General features: G+C 48.5%; 1 protein-coding gene across 1 annotated transcript; it reads right to left on the reverse strand.

Moving 5' to 3' along the window:
- Nucleotides 1-10920, reverse strand: LOC132244244 (fibrous sheath-interacting protein 2-like). Its single transcript, XM_059715371.1, has 6 exons — nucleotides 10797-10920; nucleotides 6357-9079; nucleotides 4979-5031; nucleotides 4007-4065; nucleotides 857-917; nucleotides 1-361 (listed from the first exon to the last, which is right to left on the reverse strand). The coding sequence occupies exons 1-6, from the start codon at nucleotides 10857-10859 to the stop codon at nucleotides 213-215; spliced, it is 3108 nt and encodes a 1035-aa protein (XP_059571354.1). The 5' UTR covers nucleotides 10860-10920; the 3' UTR covers nucleotides 1-212.
- Nucleotides 10921-11255: the final 335 nt, after the last annotated feature.

The following is an 11255-nucleotide window of genomic DNA, read 5'->3' on the forward strand; positions in this document are numbered from 1 at the left end:
CCCGCTGGTTGGGCTGGCTCCTGACCTCTGTCTCCAACTCCCCTCCAGCGGGACAGCCACCCGCTTGGGAGCACACCTTAACTCCGGAATAACGCATCCCGAAAGGAGATTCCTGACTACACAAGAATAAAGTTGCAAACACTCTCAAACTACAATTAGCAGCCTCCACCAGACCCCAGTTTTTCTAACTCTATATTTTTCCTAAAACAAATTTAACATTGCGGAATAATCTCAGGTGCAATTTTCCGAAATTTCCTGGGGTGCGGTAGGCAACGTGACATGAGCGAGCGGACTCTGGCCAAAGCATTTGGTATGTTGTTAAACAAGGAAGACAGTTTTTTTGGCCCATTGGCACCAGCTGCTATGGAGAAAAGAGAGCAGTCAATTAATATAGAAGAATAAAGCAAGGGTGTCCGCAAAGGTCATTCAGTCCAATGCCCTTCCTCAAGAAACAAGCCTCTCCTGTGGACAGGATTTGATTTTGTACTGGGAAATAGCTTGGGATTTCCAACCCGCTTCGGTAATCACTCAGCCCTGGCGCTTAGCCACAAAGGCGTCTACAAACAGAGTGAACAAGCCGTGTGTGCTAGGAAGGTGTGTGTTAGGATGGGGCACTGATCACCAGTGTGACTGGATCCAAGCTCTGCAGACTTTCAAGCTTGAAGGTCAGGTGCTAACTATCTCTTTCCTGCAGTGCTGCATGGGAGATGGGAGATAGGTCAGCAATGATGGTCTCTGGGAGGTCAATGAATGCAGATTTAGGAGGCCTTGAATCACTCCCTGGCCTCGCTACAGACTTCCTGCGTGACCTTGAGCACATCACCTAACTTAGGCAGTGTCGCTTCCCCATGCATACCTGTGTTGACCCCCATGTCATCTGGTACGGCAGGTCCAGCATCTTCAGATGGCGTCTTGAACTGTTCCATGGAAAGAGGGAAAAAAGAAAAGTCAGACCAGGTCTTGTTTGATCCGCGCTCCTCAGGATTTTTCTTGCTTACTCCAGCTGCACTCACTAGCCCCACCCTGAAAATGCTTGGTAGCTCTACTGCTGCCTTTGCTGCCCACCCTCCGTTCCCTACCTGAAGAGCTCTGCTAGCTCCTCTCTGCACCTTTCTGTGCGTGTCCAGGGTGGCGGGGCTTGCAACGCCGGGGTCAGGAAGTATTACACGACCCCCACAATTAATTCTTGGATGTGGCACCTGTTACGTCTCCGCTGTGTGTTCTTGGGCAACCCTGGCACAGGATGCAGTCTGTATGACTCACAAAGGACTCACCCCCCCGCTCCCCTCCTCTACCTAAACGAAACTGATTAAGATGCAGTGAGAGACACACCTAAGACCCTCAAGATAAGGGTGACAAGAGTGAAACAACTGCCCTAGGTCTCATTTGCATCCGAGATGAAACCAGATGACCATTCATTTACATGAGAGATGGAGAACAGAAAGCCTGAAGCAGAGACTGCAGTGAATTCTGGGACCAGAGAAGCAGGGGAGCACTGCATGATGGGGAATCTGTGCTCCAAATGTTAACCAACCCATGTTCACACACACCCAGCTCAGCATTTATCAGACCAGTTCTAATCTGGATTTACTAAGGACTTTTCACCCCCCAGACACACACACACCTCTAAGTTTAATAGACATCTCGGGACGTACATTCCCCGGTCCCACTATGGGAGGCCTATATAAACTTGATTGACTAAAACTTGGTTGCCGGGTTAGGGAATGCAGAGGCAAGAGACCGAGTCAGAGGGGGTATGGGCAACATTTGAACAATGATTAAGGGTTCATCGCAGCGTCCAGCCCGTTGGAGCCCTAATCACTGGTGTTGTCATACTTTTCCCGAGACGACTGGTGGGAGTCCTCTCCACAAAAGGTTATGAACACCCCAATAATTGCTTTAAGTCTGTTAAAAGACTATAGTAAGATCTGGAAAAGTCATGCTAAGCTGAGGCTTGTGCACAATAAGTAAAAATCCAAAATCCTGATGCTGCAAGATATCTATTGTTTCTGAAGAAACCATGAGATATCCCATCAGTATATCTGCCATCCATAGGAATTTCAAGCTGGCTCCCAAGTATTTGGTTACTCCCTAATATTAAGTCTTTCCTGATTATAAATCAGTTTCTTGAGATGTTCCAAACCAGATAACCCCTTGTCAATAGAAAAGACAATGATTTACACAATTAAGGATGCTTCAAAGCAGCTGAACTGAGAGTATAAAAATCTGCAAAAAAGTCTGTGTGTTTCAAGAAAAAGAGAAGAAGAAGAAGGAGGAAGAAGAAAGCAGAAGAAAGAAGAGAGAAAGAACGAAGAAAAACTCCTGTGCTGACACTATCCCCTGTTGTTCTTGGGACGCTGGAAGAACAGATCATCTCCCTTCAAGGACTATGCCTGTCAGCTTTGCAGCCCAAGTACCTTGGACTGGTGAGATCCCAGCACTCTCTCTCTCTTTTCACTCTAGGCTTAAACTTCTGAACCTGAACTGTATCAGTTAAGCTTGAGCTAAGTTTCCCCAAATACTTAGTGAAACCAGGGTAGTACTGTAATTGTTTGTGTTTGCTTTTCTTTTGCATGTCTATTACTACTAGTGCCATTATATATTTCATATGCTTAGCAATAAATAACTTTTATAGTCAAACTGGTAGTAACTGGGTATATTTTTCCTTCTCTGCTTCTCTTTGCTCCCATGCTCTGCAGCAACGCTTCTTTTACCTAAGCTAAAGATCCCTGTGAAGCCCAAAAATACTGTGGGGTCTGCTCACCAAGAGGCCAAAGATTGGGACGTGCTGAGTTTGAAACGCATTAGGGGATCAGCTTGTACAGGCTGATTGACCCAGTTTGACTCAGACATACCCCTATGAACTGAATGCTGGCCCATGAGGGTGTCAACTGGACACCTAGCCGGATTCAGAGGGATTTTGTTCACCTGTGTGGTTGTGTCTGACTGCAGTGTATTGTTGCTCTTATGAACTGATTCTTGGCATATGAGGGTGTCAGCCTGTCCGTGCTGATCAACCCAGCCGGGTCAGGTGTGTCACGTTAATTTGTGTGTGTTTGTGTGTGTATGACTGATTTGGTGACTGGAGGAACCCAGCCCCATTGAGACTGAGTCCTGCAAGATAGCTCCATTGGGGGTGAGGGCTTGCAGAAGGGAGAGATACAGCTCCATATAGTAACACAAGCAGCACATTGACAGAATCACCAAGACACTAGAAACTATTCCTAATAAATGAGCACACCCCAAAGTAATGGGCAAATCTGGTAACACAGCTGAGCAATGAAGTGTGGCACTTGGCATTGCTGTGAGCAGCACTAAGGGAGCAGACCCCAGCTACCCATTGTATTGTAGGGCTTAGAGCTGCAGATTGCATGGAAGGGAAGATGCTCCACACTAATCCTGCACAACCAGCCAGCCTGAGCAGAGGGGAGGCAGCACAGATATCCTTCATTTCAGGTCATGCTCTAGCCTCTCTTTTACAGAGACCCAGCCTTTATTTCAGGACCTCAGGTGAGAGACAATTCATCGTACCGCTGCCCTGGTAAGTTGTTCCTGCGGTTAATAAGCTGGTGTGTAACAAGAAAATAGGGTGCACCGTATTCCTCGAACGAATCTGTCCAGATGCATCTTCCAGTCACTGCGTTCTCTGGAAGATTTAAGAGCCTTTAATAATTAGAAACTTTCTGTACATAGAGGTGCTTTTGGCCCACGCTCAAATTGCTGTTAGGATCGAGATTAGGAAAAGGCACTCAGCCCTACTCCTATTGAAACCAGTGGAAAAAGACTCCTTGACTTCAGGGACAGCAAGTTTGGAGCAACTGGGCTGGGGAACAGACTCTGTTGCATGGCTAGAGGCAACCTCTGCGTAGAGATGATGGAAAAGATACCAGAAGTGAATGAAAGAGTGAGGAGCCTGCGAAAGGCAAGGGGTCAGCTGGGGAAGCCAAGAGACCTTTTGTGGGCCAATGTTCCAGGGTTGTTACCCGAGGCTTGACAGGATCCTTACCACAGCCGTGTCTAATGAGTCTTCTCTGTCCCAGGCCAGCCACGTGTCCACAGACATCCCTGTAAACCAAGGCACATGCACACTCAGCTCACCTGGGACTTATTTCCACTTTCATGACTGATGTTTCTAGTGTTGTTTTAGCATCACTGCAAAGCAGTGTCCTGCAAGGTTTTGTGCCCACGGGCCTGTCTCGGCCGCTTGTGCCCCAGCAGGGAGGGGTGCGGTGAGGTGCACTGTGTCTGGTCCTGCGCACACTGCCTTCCCCGCCTGATGCCATATCCCCACCCGGCGGTGCGATGCTGCTTGGATCCAGGCAGCTCTCGCTCCTGGCTGAGCCTCCTGATGTACACACGCCACCTGATTTCCATTGCAGGGGAGGGACAGCTTGTGCAGAGCTCATGCTGCGGCCCTCACTGCGGCGATCCCTGGTGCAGTGCTGAAGCACACAGGCATGGCCACTGCTTAGGAGGAACCAGTGCATGCTCTCTTTTTTTTCTGGAGCAGGTTTGTCTCTGTTTTCATGTGTTTTGGTGCTACCTCTGGGGCATGCTTGAATACTGCCTAGTTCCTGGAAGCAAGGGCCCCGCTGTGCTGTCCTAACAGCAATGCACACGTGGGGGATGCTGTATGAACGAGCTGGTTCTTCCACACCCACAGATCAGGTGCAAATTCAGATTCATTGTGCAGGCTGTTAGTGGGGATATTTGTGCAGGGAACTGCCAGACAGAAGGAAAACCATGGGGAAGGTGTGACGAGCTTCCCTTTCAAACATGACTCCCTTTGCCAGAAAAAGTCTGTGCTGGACAAATCCCCCACATGGGTAGCATAACTATCCTCTAGACTAGTGTATTTGGAGACGGTTTTTCACCAGCCAAATGGTCGCTGATATGAAAGGAATGAAAAAAGTGATAGATAATTGTAGAGACATTAAGGGAAATAAATGAAACCCCCCAAAAAATGCAAATTGCATACATTCAAGCGATGTCTGTGCTTCTAGTGATCCTGATAGTCCTCCAACAGCCACACTAAAAACAAAAGGAAAGAGTCATTTGGATTTAGAGACGAGCAGGAGTAAAGGCCTGTAACATTAGCATTTCAATACTATTTTTCATCTTTGTTTCTTGTTCCCCACACTGACAACGTGTTCAGCACAAAGACGTGCTTTAGAAACAGGAGGCGAGGGCACTGTCCTGCTGAAATACTACATGGCTGGGGACGTAGAGGCTGGAAAGCTGCCTGGGACTCTGCCACTGCTCTGCTGGGTGACCTTGGGTGACACACTTCATCTCACAGGTCTCGTAGGCCCAGTCCAATGTACTGTTCACCTGTGAAATGCCATTGCTTCCCCCTAATGCAGTTTGGGACTGTGATTCTCAGCAGTGGAATAGGACCGCCCTTTGAACTTAGCTTCACGTTTGGTGGCTGAAATGGCTACATAACACCTGGGTTTCTTCTTCGCATTGGGAACCAGGATAAAACCTTGGACCACCTCATATCCCCACTTACCTCCCTGTTTTGGCTGCCAGGGGAGCAAGCTTGGAAAGGAGAGATGGGGAAAGCTCTAAGCAAGGTCTGGATTATGACCTAGTGGTTAGAGCATGGCGCTGGGAAAAGCTGAAGCAGGTTCAAGCTGTTTCTGGGTTGGTAGGACTTCAGACCCATGTCTGCTGCTTCCCAGGCAAGGTGGCATGCCAGTTAATGCCCTTCTGGTAAGCAGGGGCAGACCGCCCTCAGGCTTGCTCCCTGTCCTAGCTGTATCGCAGTCAGAAGTGGAGAACCCCCAGGTGTGGCCTGCCTGTAGGCCCAGCGCTGCCCCAGGGACAACGCTGCTAGGGATGCCCATGTGTTCTGGGACAGATGCACCCAGGAAGGTCTCCCCTCCCACAGCAGGAAACATTCACTGCTTCAAACTAAACAGCTGGAAGCAGCCAGTGAAAATATTGGAGGGGCCAAGAACAGGCCCCCAGCCTCACAAAGGATTTTTTTCTCAGTGGAGTCTGGATGTACAGCTGATGTAGCTGGGAGAGATGCCCTTGCTCTAATGCCCCTCTGCTGAACACGTCCTCCCACCAGCTGTGGCTGTGGAGCATGATCTGGGCATGGGGAGGAAGCGCACAGATGGTGGCAGAGTAAATGAGCCGTGTAGGAAGTGCAGAGTCCGTGACACTGTCTGGTCCTACTGTGTTGCATCAGTGAACAGCTCTGGTTAGAAGCAAGCAGAGAGTGGGGGAGAGCCCTGTGCACCTTCATACCAAACCCAGTCTAATGCAGGGACCGCTCTGTCCAGAGACCCCAGATTATCCCCCTCCGCCACAGCTCCCACTCTCGCTGCACTGCCAGAAAAAGTTACCTTGATGGTTCAGTGTCCGTAAATGAACCCAACGGGCTCCACAAATGCACAGAGGATTTGACTGGAGTGGTCTCCTTGATCTGCTGCAGCTCTTCTTCCTCCTCCCACTGCTGCTCTGATTCAAGGTCATCTTCCACCCTCTCCTCTCCCTCCTCATCTTCAGTGTAGTGAGCTGCCAGTTGTGCGAGGAGGTCCACCTTGGGCAGAAGAGCTCTCAGTGTGGCTAACTCCTCTGTCCCTGTTGGGGTCTTGTCTGCACTTGTTCCTGGGACTGCCTCTTCATCACGCCATGACTTAGACTCTGCACTAATAGACTCATGGGAAAGAGCCTCGTCGGCAAGCCTGTCTGGGTCTGTCGTGCTTTGGCTCAGTCGGTCGCTCGCCACCTGTAAAAGGGGGCGATTGGAGATTTCCTCAATTATGACGGTAACCACGTCTTGTGGAAGATGTGCATCAAAACCTGTTACGTCCTTGTACAGGTCTTGCTCAGATCCAGATTGTTGTGGTATAATCAGGTAGTACTTTCGATCTCCAGGAATAAGTGCTCCTTCCTGCTCTGGACATCGCGGTGGCTCTTCCCCTGTAGCCGGCACAAGGCTGATTTGATGTCTGGACAGGCCTTCTTCCACAGCCTGGTCCAAGTTCTCAGCAAGTGTGCTCACTTCGGCCCTTGATAAATGTCGCTGGTGCTGTGAGCTTCTGCCAGCAGTTGCATCCTTCAGCAATGAAGTCTTTTCTGCATCCATCTCCGCAATGGGAAAGAGGGATGAAAACATGGACAGATTTCCTGCTTGTTTTTTGATGATAAGAGGAACTATTTTACTCAGGTCTGATGGTACGGTGTTTGAGTTCTCCAGAGGCTCAGAAACATCTCTGGGTGTATTTCCAACAAAATTGTCTGCTTCGGCACGGTGGCTAAGTGATGATTCCCCAGAAAGAGAGCTCTGCAGTGGACTCCTGGAAACCTCTTGGAAGACCAAGTCACAAAGAGCTTCCGAAAGAACCAGGCACCCATTTCTTAAGCAGTTCTGCATGCTGACTTGAGAATGAAACTGTGATAAAAGCTTGTTGTAAACCGAATCAGCAGTGGTTTGAATCATAGCATCCTCTTTGGCATGCAGATGGTCAGTGTGCTGGCTACAAGAGTCGTCGTCTTCAGAGATTTTTGCCATCACTTGTCTGATTACCTTCAGAGGAAGCAAGTCAAAACCTGCAAGCTCCATTTTCTTTTCTTTCGGGGAAGATGTGCTGGCGGCGGCAGGGAGAATATCAGAGAAAAGCCTGCTGATTATATCTTCCAAATATCTGAGCCAGACCTCCGGAGTAGATGGTGTGGGACTTTGGCATTGGGAGGTGCTTTTGGTAGCATCCTCAAAAAGCTTCTCATCCATTTTCCCAGGCTCTAGAGGTTTGTACTGAGCTGGAGGGGGTGCTTTTGCTAAGCGTTGGTGATCAGTAATTTCTCTCCTTTGCAAAACACTTAACCCCTCTGCTGACACACTCCTATTGCTTTTCCTGTTTTCAACAGCTGTGATTTTAGGAGCACTTTCATGCCGAAGGTCAGACAAACTGGAGTGAATAATTTGGGCCGTCAAGGTATCTATGTCAGGGAAGAGACTCTGATCCTCTAAAGGCTGCCGGGCTGTGGCCTGACATCCGGACAGCTTACTTAACACTGAATCAACCAGCTCTGTACTGAAACGTGAAGGATCGCTTCCAAGGATAACACTGTCCTGAGCAAGGAAGTTTTGGGAAGGAACACGTTTGTTCATGAGGTCATCATATGTTTTGTGGAAAAAGGCATCGGCACAGATACCAGCAGGTGAGTGCCAGTGCTGAGGCTTAATGCTGTATCTTGGCAGTGGTGCTTCCTCTTCAGGGAATATTTTCCTGCACGATGACAAGCAGGGCTTTCTCGGAAGCTGTTTGCCGAGCTGGGGTAGGGTCATGCTGGATCGGACTGTCCTTGGCTTGTTGAGTATGTCCTGGGGGGATGGAGAAGGTTTGAGCCCCAGAGCTCTTGCATGGTAACACACCTTGCTGATGCCCCCTGAGTGGGGGTTTGCAAGCTCAGGAACCTGAACCTGTCGCGGCATTTGCCCTTCCCTTTGGACCTGTTCCCCAGAACCGAGTGCTTGTTCCTGGGCATTGATCGGTGAGAATAACTTTCTAAGCATGCCTGTTTTAGGGCGATCTTGTGCGACATCAGAGGAAATATCTTCCTTAATGAGATGGGTTTGTAATTGGCCATCTTTTTGTGTCAGGTTGTATTGAAAGTACCTTTGGCCACGGGGAAATCGCTCAGCTTGGAAAGTCTGCCTGGGATGCTCAAGCTGAGCAGCGCTGCACACACTCTCCCTGCGCAAACGGGAGAGATGATTAGCCAGACGAGGAGGTACTGCTGCCGGTTCAGTCTCAGGAAGATTGTCTTCCCAAACCTCTCTGCCAAGACCTGGAGACAAGCCAGGTGAGTGTTGAGAAAAAAGTGAGGTTAATTTTCCTCTACTCCCTTTCTTCCCACATCCTGGTGAGCTGCCGGGTGTTATCTTTCTGCCTGTGCAGACACACTTTTTGGCACTGGCTTCCTTGTCTCTCATATCTCTCTCGGTTATTTTTCTCTCTTCATATTCCATTATGGCTGGATAGATGATATCTGTTACCTCATCCATAAACCATGTCGTTATATTTGTAACTGCATCGGTCATTTCTTTGGTCTTGTTTTTCTGTAGCAGGAACAAATGAAAAAGGGCAGTAAAGTGTTAATTAATTCCTTCATTCTCCCTTCTGCACAGGACAAAAGCGCTCTCCTGGGTGCAATTCAAACTTTTAGGATAAATAATAATAGCCCCCCATGAAAAGTGACCTCAATTAATAGATGCTTGGGTCAGAAGGGACCTCAACCGATCACCGAGTCCGACCCTCTGCCCGTGCAGCAAAGAGCGCTGGGGTCAGGGTGGGATAAAACCTAACAGAATAAATATAGGAAATAAAGAAAGAGCCAGTTCAGGAAAGATCAGTGAAGGACCAACTAGGGTCAGCATTGCTTCTCCCTCAGCTTGTTTCTGAAGGGCCGACATGAAAACCATGGAAGAAAATGCTGACCATCTTGAAGGCCAGCCAGGGGAGGTTTGTAGCTGATTTTGGCAGGACCAGGGTTCCCCCACAGGAGCTGAGAGATGACTTAATTTTCACCCAAGCCCCCTCCTCTGAGAAAGCACTTATCAGCTAGCTGGCTTCTCCTTACGGAAAAAGAATCAATTAATTTGTAGACGTTTAATCCATCTCCTACCAAAACTCGACGTCTGTGCTCTGCCTGGGCAGTGCCACCCCCTGCTCTTCCTCGCAATGAGGCATCTAAACACTGTCTGCTGTGCAGCTTTTATGTTTTTCAAGGATGGCACAGGCTTTTGCTAATGAGCACCCTCACGCCAGGGCAGGAGGAAAATAGTTTTGCCCCCATTTTGCACTTATCAGCTTTGACCCAGTTCCACTATCTACTAATTTGTGGCCACCGGGCTGTAGTGCCTTCGGTAGTTTGGTCACGCCGTTGTTTCCCGTGGTGTTAAGTAAAGGGTATCTGTCACACAACCCATCCCAACACCACACATCTTCTAGCATTATATCCTGCTCCTTTGTTTCCGAAAACAGCGTGGAAGATTGTGGTAAATGATGCCATTTGGGCGGGCGAGTCCTTCACAACAATACATGTCATGGTAGGTGCAGGTCATCTTCCAGTTCTGACATCTCCCCATGCCCTGACTTCTTACCTGGGAGGAGGATCTTTTCTTGTTTGTGCCTTTATTAGCAATTGGCACAAATCGAGGCTGCTGGTTACCTGACATGAAAAGCAGTAAAGTCTAGGACAGTCCGAACTGTTGAGTGTAAACTGCTTGCAGATCTGGGAATTTGTGTCGCAGGCTCTGCTATAAAAGCCCAATTCTGGGGGTGAGTAAGGGTAAAAGTTTGGCCCTACTGAATTAAATGGGAATTTGGACAGTGACTTTGGTGTAGCCAGAGTTTTGCCCGAGGTACATAACCATTTTACTGGAAAGACAGTGAAAAGACAGATGCAACAGTGGAGACAATACCAGGAGATCAGGACCTTGGAGCATTGTAGCACTCTGCTCATCAAATTTAAAAACCACCAGGGCCCAGTCGGCTCTGCGTTGGACCCTGAACCTGCAAACATTGATGCACTGTGCTAAGAAGCAAGCATGGAGCAGTCCTGTTGAGCTCCCCAGGATCACAGACATGCTTGAAATAAGGCACGTGCATCTTGTTAAATAGGGGCTGCAGTCATCAACTTCTCTGTGACCGTCTAGATAGAATTGCCAGCAGACCCATAGGCTATTGACTCTAGCCATTTACCACTTGTCTTGTTAAGGTATATATGATAGCTACACATATATATGCAAATTGTACTATGGCTTTGTTTCTAACCTTCATTGCTTTACAAAGCACGTTGTGGGTTTTTTTGCTGTGTCGTTTTTTAGGTCCATCCATCTGAATTTTTTTTTTTCTGAGAAGTTTTTGAGTGTTTTGTACTCCGTGAAAACCCTGGCTGAATCTGCTGAGAAACACATAAACAGTGGGTTACTATCACTTTTCCTGCAATCAGTGTCTGCTCCACTCCCCGCATTACCCGGGTTTCTTTTTGCTAAAAGGATTGTTGCTTTTTTGAACAGATTCCAAGAAGTTTCTAATACCATTTGTGAACCAGAGCTTGGAGGTTGGCAAACTGTTACAGTGGAGTGTATTGCTGATGAATCAACATGGGCCATGTCCTGCCTTTGCAAAGGCACAATGAGAGGGGAAGGGGACCCCAAAGCAGAGGTCAGGCTTGTTGGGGGCAGAGAGTGTGCACAGGGCCCTGGGGTCACTCGAGTGAAACCCTCAGCA

Source organism: Alligator mississippiensis, chromosome 11 (genome assembly GCF_030867095.1).
Source record: "Alligator mississippiensis isolate rAllMis1 chromosome 11, rAllMis1, whole genome shotgun sequence".
NCBI classification, from domain to species: Eukaryota; Metazoa; Chordata; order Crocodylia; family Alligatoridae; genus Alligator; species Alligator mississippiensis.